Source organism: Cebidichthys violaceus, unplaced genomic scaffold (genome assembly GCF_023349555.1).
Source record: "Cebidichthys violaceus isolate CVI_PGR_0920_01 unplaced genomic scaffold, fCebVio1.0.p SCAF_6, whole genome shotgun sequence".
NCBI classification, from domain to species: Eukaryota; Metazoa; Chordata; class Actinopteri; order Perciformes; family Stichaeidae; genus Cebidichthys; species Cebidichthys violaceus.
Window position 1 is genome coordinate 10,941,127 of NW_027176816.1, and position 16,317 is coordinate 10,957,443.

Here is a 16,317-nt window from a genome sequence, read left to right on the forward strand (position 1 = left end):
TTGAACAGCAATTAAGACACACACTTCTTCATGTCCTTTAGCTACTAGAGCTCGATCAGCAGCTAACATTAACACTACATGTTGTATGTCACTTAGCTTAGTCTGGCTAGCTAAACCGACAGAGATGGGCCAAACAGTTCATTAATACAACCACCGTCTCAAACCTCAAGTTAATGTTAAATGAGCCTCTGTAACACACGAACGCGCGAGCGCGCGCACACGCACGCACGCACACACACACACACACACACACACACACACACACACACACACACACACACACACACACACACACAAACTGTCTCTCTCTATCTCCAGCAGCCTGTTCGGCTTGCGATGCGTTAGGGGATATTTGTAAATTTAGGCAACAGAATATAACCCGTGTCATTTCCATAGTAAACCTAGGGATATACCACCTGGGCTCAGGTATTTATATGTTTGAATCAAATACTCTGCTCGCCAGCAGAGTGGCGCAGCGGAAGCGTGCTGGGCCCATAACCCAGAGGTCGATGGATCGAAACCATCCTCTGCTAGATCTTTTTCCTGGCAGCTGAGCGGTGCTTTCCTTTGACGGCACATTAACATGGACTGATGTTTTCTTACTGATGAAAAACCACCTTTCACTGCGGGTATCATTGAATGTCTAGATTAACTTATAAGGGTCGAGCGCCACACTTAGCCTCAACGTGTAAAACCAGCAAATAGATTATAAAAATGACATAACATACTTTACGAAAATGATAGAGTGGGGAGGGGCGGAGGCAGAAATGGGGGAGGCTGTGTGTTTATCTTGTCACTAAATGAACGGTTCACAACTGTCAGTACAAGAAAATGTTTGCATGCCGTAATCATGTTTGTCCGTCGATTAAGAGTAACTTTACATCATGATTTTGCTGACATCACAGTTGGGTGTGTCTACAAGTGCAACAGAGTTCACTTCTGACAAAATCCAGAAGTGAACTGTTGGTGACTGTGCTGTTCTTGTTCACATCTCCAATACCTCCTGTTTAGATCTGATCTTACACAGTCTAATGGACGTGTGCGTTTTCTTATTTCACAGAAACCCAACATCGAACATGTTTTTATTCATTTTCTTTTGCCAGTACAGGATTTCATGTTTTTAAATATATTTTTTAAGGTCAGATGATCACTTGTCTTTCGGCATATTCACACTCATACACCTGCCTACCTGCCTTGCCTGAGAATGACTGGTACATTCTGTTAAGAAGCCTAAAACATAGTTCATAGATATTTGTCAGCAAACTGCCGTCTTGAGCCAATCATGTGTCTTATATGAAAACTGTACATTGTTATGTTTTAATTACAAATAGTTAGAAATGAAGATAATCTCATTTTTTTAAAAGATACAGAGGAAAGGAATGGACATATTTTCATTCACATGTCTGTCAGTGTCACCTACAGTAATCCAACAATGTCATTGTCACTTAATTCAACACAGAGTTCAGCACAGAACCGGACAGACGGAGACTATGACTCAATTATGAAAACAAAGTCAACTCCTGTCTTCGGTATGTAACCATAGGAGTGGAGATTTATTTTTGTTATTGTGTAACTGTCTGTCATTCTGGAGGCTGAGCAACACATTAAATGTTTCAGATGCAAGGTTTTTATATCTCTACAAAGTAACTGCACAACACAGATTTAACAGTAGTACTGTAGTGGCCGATGAATTCATTTGGAATATTTGTCTTGTAATATCTAGTGCTGTTCCAATTTGGTCGGCCGGGGCCCTGGTATTGCGCATGGTAAATAAAATAGTAAATAGAATGGGACCCTAATTAATTCTATCGATCACATACATGTTTACCCTGCTACAACAAAATGGCTGCTGTGAAAAGGGCCTTTGGACAGCAGCGTGGTGCAGTGGAAGAAAGCTGCACCTATAGCCAGAGGGTGATGGATTGAAACCATCCTCTGCTAATGATGTTTTATTGGAAGCTGGGCAATCTTAATCAAATTTCAAATAATTCATGACAGAGAGGTCAAAAATGGTGCAAATTGTGGAACAATTACATTTATTGTCTGATAATGTGTGAGAAGTGTATGCATATACACAGTGGAAAGGTATTAATGTCTTTCTTTCAAAACAAAACGTTGCAGTGATTGTTATGTCGGCCATCTTAAAGCCTGAACTGTCACCCAGGATTTTTCTTTCGGCCATGTTGATGCACTGAGATGACTGAACTGTCCTGTAAAAGCGAGCAGTCGTGTAGGTTCAACAGTCACTTGCATCTGGGTTGATTTCCTGAGAAGAGATATGAGCAAAGAAACAATTAATATTTCTTGAAACGATATTGTACACATTGTGAGATGTCGTGTAAAAGAATTAAGGGAGTCCACTGATTTTGCATGGCACTCCAATAACAGTTTAAAAGTAAAATCAATGCAGCAGAATTGCAGATTCTTCGTCCTGGACAAAACCCACAACGCAATCGACTTATTTTCATTTTCTAACTTAAGTCGTAAGCTGACTCTTTGGACATCCTTTGGAACTCTAAAAACTTTCAGTTTTTATTTTCAGAAGGTTTTTTTTGTCATTATGTCTACAGATGAACTTGGAAGCGAGACAAAGTGTACCTCCAGAGGCCTTGGCAGGGTGCTGAGGCAGCGCTGGACAGCATGATGGATCGACGGGAAGAGACAGGAAGTGGACAGGCTGTCTGTTCTACAACTCTGAGTCTGGAGCTGAGATAAAATTCTCTCTGTTGACATAGAGAGGGTATCAAGATCGCACACTTAATGCTTTGATTTTAAAGTTTCAGGTATTTATTACACGCACACCGCACAGACCAGTTGGGTATGTTCAACCTGTCTGATTGCATGTGTTTGGTGTGACATAAAAAACGGTTACTGCAGGAGTTCAGAAAGGAATAAACAGTTTCAAGCAGAGGTACAGTATGGGAGGTGTGTTGGGAAACGGACAGCATCAGTCCAACGCTAGACAAAGTGTGTGTGTGTGTGTGTGTGTGTGTGTGTGTGTGTGTGTGTGTGTGTGTGTGTGTGTGTGTTTGTGAGTGAATGAATGAATGTGTGAGGGAGACATAGATGAGTCACGCTATCCAAGATTTATATACTGACCTGGGCACGCTGCCAGAAACACGCCGACACCTTGAACTTTCAAGTCTTCCGCAACCTTGTGAATAACACACACACACACACACACACACACACACACACACACACACACACACACACACACACACACACACACACAGCATACATCATGAAAATCTTTTTTTTTACACTTGTAGTTATATTTAAGCACGTGTTGACTCCATGAGTCTAATGATTGAATTTACTTCTTTTATCTTTAAGGACAAAGAGGACAACGAGATAACAAAGTCTATCTGTATAACTGGTCTATCTACGAGTAAAAAGCTGTGTGTGTGTGTGTGTGTGTGCAACCAAGAGGGTGTGTCTCATATTTTCATTATCTCATGTGTACTTACAGGAACTCTAGTCTGGCCTTAAATAATACTTGTGAATGTTTTTGATCAGCAGAAAACCTAAGCTGATGTTCCCATCAGAACAAATCAAACTGCAACATTTTGTCAAGGCTAAAAATAACAACTAAAAAAGTATTATCGAAATAGAAATACGCATGGTAGGTTAGAAATTTGTGACGCTTTTTAAAATCTTTATCATAGTTAAAATGAAACTGAATATGAGTTCTCTTTTCTCACCTTGCAAAGTGCCTGCATGGCCACAAAGTCCATGAAGGTGACTGAGCTGAGATCCAGAACCAAGCAATGAGTGTGTGTCGATGTCCGGCCTGAGGAGGAGGAGGGGGAGGAAGAAGAAGAAGAGGTGTGGACTCCAGCTGGGTTCTCCTTCTGACCACGACTCACTGTCTAGATGTGGTGAGGAAAAGTTACAGAAGGAAAGTTAGTCAGAAACACACAGCAGTACATTTCCTAGCGTAGATGCTGGCATTGAACATATATATTGATTGACTCTGTCACTCCAAATCGGCTCTTGTTTCGTTCTCTTCTTTCTCCCCAGTCATAATTGTGTGTGCGTGTGTGTGTGTGTGTGTGTGTGTGTGTGTGTGTGTGTGTGTGTTTTGGCACCTGTCTGATCTGTGTGAAGACCAGTTCAGAGTTGGCAAAGTAAATAGGACTGGAATAGGAGAGTATAGTCACCCCGGGAACTGGCTTTGCCTGTAAAAAAGAAAACACGCAACAAAGACACACATACAGTCAATGCATTTAACGTTGTGCAGAAGCTCCATTTTATAACTTGGCACAATAGTGACGCCCTGGAAAGAAGGTCAGGACTTACAACAACCAGTACTCTATGTTAATTAGTGCAAAAAGTTCTTGGACCAAACAATAAACCAGTTTAATGAATATCTAGCTCGGAGATACAACAGATCTTCTGTTTACTTTAACTTGCTCTAAAAAAAAGTGCGAGATGAAAGACAATAATAAAGAAAGATGGATGCAGAAGTAATTCATGAGGGGGGGGGGGGGGGACTTCTACAAAGAAAGCCACTGCATACACCATCACTAATGCATGACAGATACTTGACAAAGTACACAGAGGGAAGTGCTGCAGCAGCCAGCAGTGAAACAGATTGAGGAGAGAATCAAGCGGAGGGAACAGAGAGCGAGAAGTTGACAGGAATTCACTGACGTTCAGAGCACAAACAGATTGCCTTTGGTGACAGTTTGGTGTTTTGATGTGTGACAGATGGTGGTTTTCAGCCAGGGATGTATTTTTAGTGTGTTTTGGCTGTGTGACAGTTGTACCGTTCAGAGTGGTTCATTAAGTCGATAAAAGACTGACCTTCACTGAAGAATTGGGTTGGCTTGGTTCTTCGTTTACACGTTGGGGGACACCGCAGTTTAATGGCCTGCTACATAAAAACTCTACTCAAATCATTTCAAAACCTATTTTTAATATAAACTTTAGGATAAATGTATTTTTTTTCAATTGCTCATTTATTCAGATTGACATTGATCTACATCCTGCACATTAGAACCCATCAAATGCTTGCTGTGTTGATGTACATTTGCATTGCAGATGCTGTGATCCATTTGAAATAGGGGTGCGTTTCGTGTGCAGATACGAGACAGACTGTGGAGAATTCATTAGTGACTGTGTTTCACACTGATGGCATTTTAGATATGCTAGTCCACAGCCTGCAATCAGCTAAAATCATCGGGTGTCATGTAAGGTTAGTGTGATTCATCTTCCTATCTGGAAAGCGCCATGAGTCAGGCCGTGGCATACTGAAGGTGTGTAATGACCTGCTGCCCAATAATCAACGATTACATTATTAAATTATAGTTATTGTTAAATCAGACACACCTACAGACATTGGTCTTTTTTGCTGCATTACTTTTCTTTAGTGTCAAAAGTGGCTGCCCCTAATTGACCTATAATAACATATTATTAAGAAAAAAAAAGGCACCAGCTGGTGCTATGGAATAAGGTTTGGGACAAGTTTGGTAAAATGTTTCTGTGACTCGGCTGCAGAGAAAGGGTGGAGGAAGGAAACAATAGAAGTTTATAGTGTGGTAGCAGGTTAAAATAGAACCGACTAACTGCTTTTATTTAAGGATTTGTATAAAAGACAATCTTTGGATTTGGACCATTTTGTATTTGTGACAACTCATTATGACTACAAAAGTTTGAAAAGGCGAACAGCAACTTAATAGGAGTACTGCAAACATGTTTGGAAATACACTCCCTCGCTTTCTTTTTTGAGAAGTGAGGATCAATAACACCGCTCTCATATCTGTACGGTAAATAAGCGCTATGAGAACAGCATTAAGCTGCAGTTCCTCTCATGGCCACTAGATGCTGGCTTCAAGAAAACTCCCACTATGTTTAGGTCAGTACAAATGACACCAGAGCTACACTTCACTTAGTAGTTTGTTAAAAAATTCTAAAATGTACTCTTCCCTGCTGAAATAGAAGTACGTCTTTGGACACGTATTCCTCGATTAAAATATGTGTTAGTCAGCTCAGCTCCATCTACTTTCTACCCCAGTGCCCACATGCAGATTTTTAAACTCAAAATGTGTTAAGGCTGGTGGAGAAAAACAAAAACTCCAAATAATATTTTGGGTAAAACTAGGACAGTCAGAGGACAGTTGAGATTTTGAGCGAGTGAGTTACTGCTTCTAATTGATTTGTTTGGTCTCATGGATACAAACAGCTGCTGCCAGATGATTAATGTCATCTTCTAAATGGCATCTTCTGAATGTTTACAATAAGTTTGAAAGTATTTTAAAAGCTCTAACACCACGTTCTTCACCTAAACTATAACACGGAACAGGAATGGCACAAGTCAGGCAGATAAACATGGTGGGAATACAGAGTCACAGTGTTTTGTTTAGCTTTCCTTGTTACCGTGGGGTTCAACTTCACTTGGTTTACCTTGAACAACACAAAACTTTAACCACACAGTTTTTTCAACCAAGTTTTTTTTTAAATGTATTCTTGTGAGACCTGTGAGATGGATTGATCTTACCTCAGTGTAGAGTCCCACATCTCTGTAACAGTCTGTATGAGGAATACGACCCAAAACAACAGTGGAGGAGCTGAAAGACGAGGACAAGATGTAGGTAATAGACAGGGGAATGTTATATTGATGTTAAATGCCCCATGTAGTGCCTGTAAAATGATATGAACTGACTGTTGCGTCCTGTAGATGAGCGTGAGCAGAGAGAGGATGACTGCCACAGCCAGACCCAGGTCCAGGTTAAAGACCAGCGTGGAAATCAGCGAGGCGACCCACACCAGCTGAAGGAGAGGAGGGAGGAGAGAGGACCAGGATCAGATCTGTAACCATGGGTCTATGTTAAGAGCTTAGATAATGTGTGTGTGTGTGTGTGTGTGTGTGTGTGTGTGTGTGTGTGTGTGTGTGTGTGTGTGTGTGTGTAGCCCACCAGGTCTAATCTGTCAGACTTCCAGAGCACACACAAATCTTTGAACTGAGCTATTAACCCTTGCAGGTTCACCACGATGATCACTGCCAACACCGCCTGGAACACACAGCAAAGCATTACTGAATTAAGACGAGTGAATCATACCGACAGTGAGTCTCGTCCAGATGGAGTATGACTTGACATTTCTTAATAAAACATCTTTGCTGGTATTCTCTATCATTCCGTCATCATTCTGTGGTTGTTTATGCCAAGCTGGCCGGAGAACCGTCAGCAGGAACTTCTGGTGCACTTGCTTAACAACATATATGATGAACATAAATAATGTTTGTGATCTCATATGCATTTTACCTTTGGCAGCTGTTCAAAGAGATGACCGATCTTCAACAGGATGGTTAGAATCAACAGAGCTGATACCAATCCGGCCATCTAAAACATGAGATTAAGACACAACAGAAGGTTGGTAAGGAAAGGAAAGCAGTCAACAACGAAGAGGACAAAAGACCAATTATATAATGCACTCTATAAAAAGATTAGTTAATGTTGGTTCCCTATACAGTCTTTGACACAGTGCAAAGACAGAGGTGGGTTTTTATGTTTTTTAGAATAGATTACATACCTGTGTTTTGACACCAGTGCTATCCTGGACCATACTGCGAGAGAAGGAGCAGCTGACAGCGAAGCACTGGAACATTCCTCCTATGGTGTTACACAGACCCAGAGCCAGCAGGTCCTGAGGCCGAGACAGACAGCAGCAATTTGAAAAGTACGCACCGAGGCTGCAGCCCAGCTCAGGGATACTGCTGGAGTTTACTCAGGGGGAACTGGTTGGCCTGCTGGATATGTCCAAGACCTCAAATAACATCTTGGGGTAAGGGTGATAATATTTAACTAACATATACCATGAAACTTACCCTGTAAGTGTTTTTGGAAATGTTTGATTTAAATATGCAAATGAGGCACTGTCTTATTAAATATGTGATAATTTTAATACATTTCAGACCAGACATTCAAAATGATTGTGTCATTTTGTTTAATTTTGGATATTTCTTTTTTTATAAAGGAAAATCACTAATAGAACTTCCTCAGTTCAAGTACTTTTTGTACTACAGGTTTTCTGAAATTGTATGCCTGAATATGAAAGTGAGCCTAGTGCTCACTAGTGCACATTTTTGGTGAATATAGGAGGTGCACAAAATATTCATTCTTTATATATATATATATTAAAACAGATGCAGATGTTGGAAGATTTGTTCTTACTGTTTGAAAAAAGCGACCTCAACTTTAAATAGCTTCTCTCATCTTCTCTACACATTATCCAAATCTTCATAATTATGCATGTGTACATAATATGCACAGTTATCCCTTTTTGCAAAATTCTAAGACCTGACGACAAAAGCTTGATCTCTCTGTGGTCCCAGGCTGAAATGCGTGAGAGTTGCATCTACCATGAATGTACCTGACTGCTGTCCACGTGGTAGCCATGTTTGTGTGCAAACACTGAGCCAATGGCTGAGAGGAAACTGAAGCCGACCAGAGCCACTGACAGAGCTGGAATGAACAGCTCTCTGGCCTGAGAGAGCGAGGGAAGGACTGGGTAAGACAGGCTAGAGGAGAAGGAGGAGGAGGAGGAGAAGGAGGAGGAGGAGGGGGGAAAGAGATGGCAGCTTGATCAATTGAATGACTAACTGATTCCTCAAAGAAAAGAAATGAAATATACAGTAATATAAAGAATTATGACCACCAGTTAAAGGTAAATCATTCTCTCAAAGCTATCAAGGATAATGCAATAAAGCTAACTTGCATATTATGTGTGATGAGAACAGAGGTGTGAAGGATGGGAGGTTAGAGGAAGGCGAAAGTGTCAGAAAGATGAAGAGACATTGATCTGCACATTTTGTGGAAACAAACAAATACATTGGTTTGCCAATATACATACAGCATATTAGTAAAGACAGTATGTGCAAATAGAAGTCAAATAAAACTTACCATGTAAATGATCAATGATTTGTAAGACTCCTTTAAAAGCCATACTAGTCACAGTCTATTATGAATACATTTACAGTCAAACATCTGAAAGCTCACAGGCCTTCAACAAAAAATAAAAATCAACACAATAGTCTTAGAAAATATATTTAAAAGATAGCAAATTGAATGACAAGAAAAAACAGACAATGACACAGTTCAACTGACCCACTGGGTATGTGTCCCACCACCTGGACGGTGTACTGTCCAACCAGATCCATCTGCACTGACAGGATGGTGCCCAGGACAATCTGTGGGAGAAAAACAATGAACGTGACATTTTCTGCACAGAATATCCAGTTTGGAAAACAACAACATACAATATTTTACATCTAAATGTCAAATCAATCAGTGCGTATTTTGCAAATCAATGCGCATGGAGGTACATTAACACACACATTATCATAATCAGATAGTGTTCGTCCACTGATGTAGAAAGTTTGTCAGATCCCAGTGGCGGTGCAGTGATGGAGATAGTGCTCTCTCATTGGGCAGCTTCTCCCTGTCCAGATCCAAGTTCTGTATTTGCTGAGCTTTGTCTTCATAAGCGATGGATGCCAGTACAGCTAGACTATTACTAACCCCTTTGGCATTCTCCAATTTTAGCTCTTGTCATGTGCATACTGTCTTTTTAGAAGGTTCTCAAAGTGAACAATTGAGATTTGGTTCACTAATGCCCCAGGACGTTCATCATCCAAAGCAGGGGAACCATTAATCGACCATCCGAACACTGTTTTCACTGTATAGGGGATGTTTCCTTTGCCTGGATTGAAGCCATTTTCCCATAACAGACTATAACTCAACAGATCATGACGTGAAGCCTTCGAGAAAATGTTTTATGTAAGTCTTTGTTTACAATACCTCAACCTACCATTAACAATCTCACTATGGGACCCAATTTTGAACAAATCTTTATACGCAGAGGAAATGAACCTGGTTTCGTCCTGAGGTACATTTTGTATTCTAAAATGCTGTCCCAAAATAAATAATAATTAAAAAACATTTATATAGTATTATTGACAATTTCTGTCAAAGTAAAAATTATGGAAAATTAAGGAATTTCAAGTTATTTTGACTTAAAAAAAAAAAAATAACATGCCAAAAGTTTGCAAAATTATATTTACATTATGGTTTTAGCTACAGTAATTTACACTGAATCACTCACTTACCCATCAGTTTATGTAAACATTCACACATATATATGATATTAAATGAAACAAAACACCATCAGACGACCAAATGATGATTAATCATAGGACAGGTGCAGATATTTATTATATGTGGGGATTTGTGGTTTTGGTGATATAAACTGATTTTTATGTAACTGTGAGTCATTCATCAGTTCATCATTGTGGCATCTGTCCATCTGGGTGCATCTTATAGGCACTGAGTGTGTGTGTGTGTGTGTGTGTGTGTGTGTGTGTGTGTGTGTGCATCCCTCACCAGTATAAGTTCCCATGGAATGACGACGGGCAGCTTGTTCTTAAAGCGCTCATTCAGCATTTTGCCTCCGATGAGTATCACCATGGACACCCCGGAGACTGACAGCGGTCCTGGTACCACACTGGTCACTCCATGGAGAACATCATTTAATGTCTGAAAGAGAACACACACACACACACACACACACACACACACACACATTCAAACATTTAGTTTAAAAACTAAAACCTTTAAAAACCAGAAACACAGCTTTATTTAGCAAAGACGGTGTTATTTTTGTTCAAGGTGTAAACTGCTCCAGTGCAGACTGGAAGCCATGGACCAGTGACGCTAGAAGAAAACCGGCACCCGCAAATAGCTGAGAAGCCAAACCAAACCCATCTTGAAATACTGCCTGTGTAGAGGTGACAAGGTGCATCCTTGGAAGAGTTTGATGCCAACCTTGAATTTGCCCTCCGTAGTGCCAAGAATAAATACAAAACTATCGCTGACGCACAGCTGTCAGAAAGGCACTTTTATTACCAAGACAACATCGTGCCAAGATAATTAATTAAATCATTAAAAAGGTGAGGAGACGGTGAAGTAAGGGTCTGCCAGTATTGGTCCAGGAGATGGGATACGACCTCCAGTCTAATAAAACAACCACAAGTCATCATCATAGTCTGCTTCTGGCCTGCAATGTGCATAAAGCTTGTAACTGAGGCTAACGCTCCAGTTCATGCTCCTTGCTCCATCCATCAATTATTTTTTTCTGCTTCCCCAGCAACTTTTTCCAGCTCTTCTTGGGGAACCCCGAGAACAGTGGACCAGCTCTTCCCCCTGCCAGGGCTGTTGGAGGGGTCATGGGAGTTTGCTCATCCAGTCAACATGTGTTTCGTGGACTCAAAGAAGGCTTCTGACCGGTTTGTTGCCACGAGCCACCCGGTCCTTGTATAACCAAAGCAAGAGCTGTGTCCATAAACACACATTACTTTCCATTTAGCTGATATAATGACAGAAATCCTCAGGACCATGTTTCAGCTTTACAGGCATACTGACTAAACTCATATGAGAAAATCCAGAGAGGACTTCAGAGGTCAGGGATCAGCCACATAACAGGAGCTCATGTGGCTTAAAAGTTGAAGCTTGGAGTGTTTCAACTGACCCAAACTGAAGGCAGCAGTCCAGTGTGTCTCTGTGCAGGTATTCCAGTCATCAGTGGCAGCTGCAGGATCATCACATGCAGACCTGCTGCTGTGGTGTAGCCTCTGATTACAGGTTCAGACAGCCAGCGACCCGCACCACCTCCACGCAGCAGGTACATTAGGAGCTGAGGGGAAACACACACACACACACACACACACACACACACACACACATACACAAACACGAACACTCAGAATGCCGTCTCTTTGATTTTGAGAGACTAATACAACATGATAATTTATGTTTTCCATCACTGAAAATGTTCTGCTACAAATCTCCACTTTAGCTACAGAAAACATATTGATCGATTTGAAGTGCATGGGTGGCACCGAGACTAAATTTTTGCCCACCTCCACAGAGAGGATTGAAATCCACGGCAGCATGGGAACCCAATGTGGAGAGGAAAAAATATACCAAAAAACAAAACAGACTCAGCAAGACCTTTTTTTTTCTCTTTCCAGTTTTCAAGCTTCGGGGCAGATTGTTTCTTTTAATACCTCAAGTTGACCTGTGATGAAGAAGAGTGAGAGTTTGGGAAACTCAGCAGGTTGTGTATGCACAACTGTAGATGAAATAATAAAAACAAATGTAATACTTTAGTGGATGTCTGCAGGGAAACTCTTTTCTCTTGCTTGTCGCCATAAAGGGGCCGGAGGTCAGAGGTGAACATCAACAATGCGTGTCAGCCTGTGCAGTCTGTTTGTCCATGTATTGTCTACTGTGTGTGTATGTGTGTGTGTGTGTGTGTGTGTATATACCTGTATGAGGCCACAGAGGAAGGTGAGTTGTACAGCCACATTCACTTTGGCCGCTTCCACATCAATCTGACTCTCTTCAACGCCATTGTTGAGCAACTCTACTTTGGCCGTCACAGACCCAATCATGATGGCCAGGATGGCAAAAGTACCTGTCACACATAAACAGACACACAAACCATATACACAACTACCCAGCTCCCTTAACGCTAGAGTGTTAGATGCCTATTCCAGAAAAGTAAAGGTTGACAGTCACCAATGGAGAGGTGTCTGGAGGTGCCGAAGATGAAGTAGATGATCAGAGGATAGAGAGAGCTGTAGAGACCAAACACTGGAGGAACTCCCACCAACATGGCGTTGGCCATACCTGGGGAAGAAGAAGAAAGGCGGAGGTGAAAAGTGTGGCTTGAATGAGCAGCTAGAGCATGTTACTAAACACTAAGAAAATCCCTGTATCATTACAAAACTCAACTTTCTTGTCAGAGAGGTTTTTAGGAGTTTTAGGGGGTCTCTGCACTCATGAAACATTCCTTTCCTACCAAGGTACACGGGCAAATAAAGGAAGTGGGAAAAGATGAATAATAAGTAGGCTACAAAGCGGCAGTTGTTCATTGTTTAAACACAAGATGTGAGCTGAGAGATTTGCAAATTTAAGTATCTTTGCATGCATTTATCCAGACATACACTTTCATGTACGACTGCACCCTTTCAACATGCAGTTACTGTTCAAGTTGTTTTGGCAGCATGTAGTTGTTAAGGCTCTTAATGTGATTATCATCCTCACCCAGTGGCAGCTGTATGATCCCAACACTAATGCCAGACACCAGGTCCCCGACAGCGTTTTCTCTGATGGAATAGCGAGGCAGCCATGACAGGACAGGAAAAAAACCAAGCAGCAAGCTCTTCAACCTGGGACCGGAACAACTGGAGGAGCGCACACACACACACACACACACACACACACACACACACACACACACACACACACAGTCACACAGTCACACACAGCTTCAGATCAAGTGCCTTAGACATCTGTTAGCCCTTAAAAATGGCTGAGGGCACAAACTGACTCACAGAAGGGCAAAAATACTAAACCCATCCTTTGACTTACCAACATTGTGCCTTCACTCTCTCCAACAAGGACAGGGACTGCTGTTCTACCCGTTGCCCAAGGACATCCAGCTGTGCTTCATCCAAGGCAACAGTGAGATAAGGTTGCTTGTAGGGAGGAAGGCCATTTTGCTCAACGCTGTCCATCTGAAATCAATGTCAAAGATTACTGGCAGTACACTCAAGTTTCACTTTGTTATTGTCACAATACTGTGTGTGTCTTAAATGTGTCTCATGCACTTTTCTTTTTGTGTGTAAAATGTGTGTATGAAGTTATATGACAAAGACAACGGGCAGCAGTAACTAACATAGATACAAAACAAATGAGAGAGAGAGAGAGAGAGAGAGAGAGAGAGAGAGAGCGGCTGACCTATTCTGTATCACCACGAAGCTGCACAAGTACAAAGAGTTGATGTGCGGCAGTGTGCATGTATGAGGATAACACACACACACACACACACACACACACACACACACACAGCTCCACACACTCTCACACGTGAGTCGGGGAAGGTTGAGAACAGCCTTGAACTCTGCACATTACAGCGAGTTACAACCCCTTTTCTCCTCCCATTCACCCCCCATTCAGTACGTCTGAATGCCTCTATTATCACAGCTCAGCTTTCAGAGACTCATGGTCTGACTGTGTGTGTGTGTGTGTGTGTGTGTGTTTGTGAAAGAGCGAGCGAGCGAGAAAGACACCAAATGAAAGAGAAGTTCTCTGTTTTAATCTACTATATTACTATACTATAATATTTTTCACAATTGCTAATTTATGAAAGCTATTCCAACTGTGAAAATGTTATTTGAAAAAAAGACATGGAGGAAATGAAGAATAACCGGCACATGTTAAAAAAATATAAGAAAAAGCCAAACGGAATGAAAAGAGAGAAAAAAAACTCAATTTGTTTCTATTGTCCTTTTAATCTCACCACAGTAAGAAATTGGAACAGCAAACTTAAAAAAAAAAAATGTACAAAGAGAAAAGTCTGCAGATCCTCAGGTCATTAAAAATAAATAAAGCCTTAAAAAGAGAGAAGTTTAACATCTGCCCACATTATTGAATTACAAGCTTACAAATACAAATGTAATGATTAACCAGAACATATAACTATTGAATACTCAAATTAAAGATTATGTATTGTGTAATACTCATAATATCAAAATCGGTTGTAAAAGTGCCATTACACATTTTGACATGATAAACCCAACATTGAATGTATGGTAAAGTTATTGATTACATATGGTACATTTTACATACATAAATGTAAAATAACAAAAGTGACCTCCCATTGATTGGATATTTATGTGAATTTAAAAGATATATCAGGACTCTCAAACTCGCACAAAAAAAAGTGATAAAACTTCAGGCTATATTGTTGCCTAATGTAAGGCCTGAAGGTACTATCGTTATTATAATTGCCAGATATACAATTACGACTGTATTAATAACTCCAGGTGAATTTTAGGCCGACTTCTCTGTGTAGCCCACGCTAACATAAATTAAGGTTGTAAAGACAATTCTAAGGAATAATGTGAGGAATTGTATGTATATTGAGTGTCTGTGAGGGGGGTTTGAGGAAAGTGAGGTGTGAACCTGCGGGGGAAGAATGTAGTTGACAGAGGTGTCTGCCCAGGACAATGGGTCAGGATCCAAGGGGGAGCTTATCAGATTTCAGCCAATTGTGGAGCTGATCGATAGGCTGAGGAATGTAACTTTGGGGAGACAAGAGGACTGTAAATCCCAGGAGAGATTCAGACCTCCTCCGGACCATGATGCAGATATCTCGTGGCCCGGACGGGGCCTCACTTTCGTGAAATTGATATGTTTGTTTTGTTATTAATAGTGTAATTCGGTTTGTAATTGTCTAGCTTCTGTTTGTTATTAAATATCTTTTGATTTGATATTAACTCGAACCAGCTTATTTTTTGGCCCTGCTCTGCTGACAAAAGACGCAGCAGTAGGAGACATGCGGACTCCCTTTGTCTGCGAGAGAGAGTTGAAACCCTTTAACAATAACCTCAAAAGAACGATAATAACCGTTATTTCATTCTCTTCATTTTTCAAACAACATACAGCACAAAAGAAATCAATCTAATCTAAAAATTCTTCTATGTCAAAATCACTTCCATACAAACTTAAGTTCATTCGCATTTTCAAAAGAAAAACATTAATTGAAACAAAGAATTGCAACGTCCCGTTGATAGTGTCACCGACTCCGTAAGAGGATCTCCAGGTATCGAGCAGCTCCAATCAAACATCGGAAGTCGGAAGGAAAGAAAAAAACAATCAAACCCGCTCACGATTTTTGCCGGAGTTCTGATGCTGCTTCAGGGATTCTTCACTCCACCACTCTTGAGGTACAGTGTTTCTGTACCTCAAGACTACAGAGCAGCTTCTTTCCTCAGGCTGAGAGACTCCTTAATTCCTCCTTCACCCTCCACCATGTAATGTGTATTTTATTATGTTTTGCGCAACCCTGTTGTAAAAGGACAATATGTGAACCTTGTACCTTGAATGAGAGTAGAGTATACATTGAATTGTTTCCTGTGGTCATGTGATTAAAGGAAAACGCAATAGTTGCTACACAGCAGACAACAGTGGGACCGTAATGTGTGTCACACATACCAGTTTCAAAGCTTGATAGGCCTACATGCTGCTCTAACAATACAGCATATATATATCTTGCTGCATTAGTCTTTTTTGACAGTCAGATTTGACAATGGTTTCAAATGCAGCACTAATAAAACAGACTCTTCAGTAGTGTATCTGTCTCAGAAGCAGCAGAAGGTTTCTGACGCGCTCAGCACGGCAGCGAGGCGACTGGTGCAGCGGCAGCTCGAAGAAGGAAAAGGTGAAGCTCCGAGAGAAACTCAGGTTG

General features: G+C 41.0%; 1 protein-coding gene and 1 non-coding gene across 4 annotated transcripts; one reads left to right on the top strand and one right to left on the bottom strand.

Annotated features, from left to right (window-relative positions):
- Window positions 1-461: 461 nt before the first annotated feature.
- trnam-cau (transfer RNA methionine (anticodon CAU)) lies at window positions 462-533 on the top strand. Its single transcript has one exon. It is a non-coding gene; the product is annotated as a tRNA-Met (tRNA).
- A 966-nt stretch (window positions 534-1,499) lies between these two features.
- Window positions 1,500-16,043, bottom strand: LOC137889128 (solute carrier family 26 member 6-like). 3 transcript variants are annotated; one of them, XM_068732779.1, is made up of 19 exons: window positions 15,740-16,029; window positions 13,437-13,582; window positions 13,110-13,249; window positions 12,582-12,692; window positions 12,329-12,477; window positions 11,530-11,694; window positions 10,386-10,538; window positions 9,111-9,193; window positions 8,377-8,524; window positions 7,537-7,650; window positions 7,269-7,346; window positions 6,921-7,016; window positions 6,668-6,774; window positions 6,503-6,572; window positions 4,092-4,181; window positions 3,705-3,872; window positions 3,100-3,154; window positions 2,599-2,723; window positions 1,500-2,266 (listed from the first exon to the last, which is right to left on the bottom strand). In XM_068732779.1, the coding sequence occupies exons 2-19, from the start codon at window positions 13,580-13,582 to the stop codon at window positions 2,237-2,239; spliced, it is 2,028 nt and encodes a 675-aa protein (XP_068588880.1). In that variant the 5' UTR covers window positions 15,740-16,029; the 3' UTR covers window positions 1,500-2,236. The 3 variants fall into 3 exon arrangements, with proteins under 3 accessions (XP_068588880.1, XP_068588882.1, XP_068588881.1); XM_068732781.1 differs by lacking the exons at window positions 12,329-12,477; window positions 12,582-12,692; window positions 13,110-13,249; window positions 13,437-13,582; window positions 15,740-16,029 and adding an exon at window positions 11,921-12,051; XM_068732780.1 differs by lacking the exons at window positions 1,500-2,266; window positions 2,599-2,723; window positions 3,100-3,154; window positions 3,705-3,872; window positions 4,092-4,181 and adding an exon at window positions 4,551-4,879 and having other exon boundaries at window positions 15,740-16,043.
- Window positions 16,044-16,317: the final 274 nt, after the last annotated feature.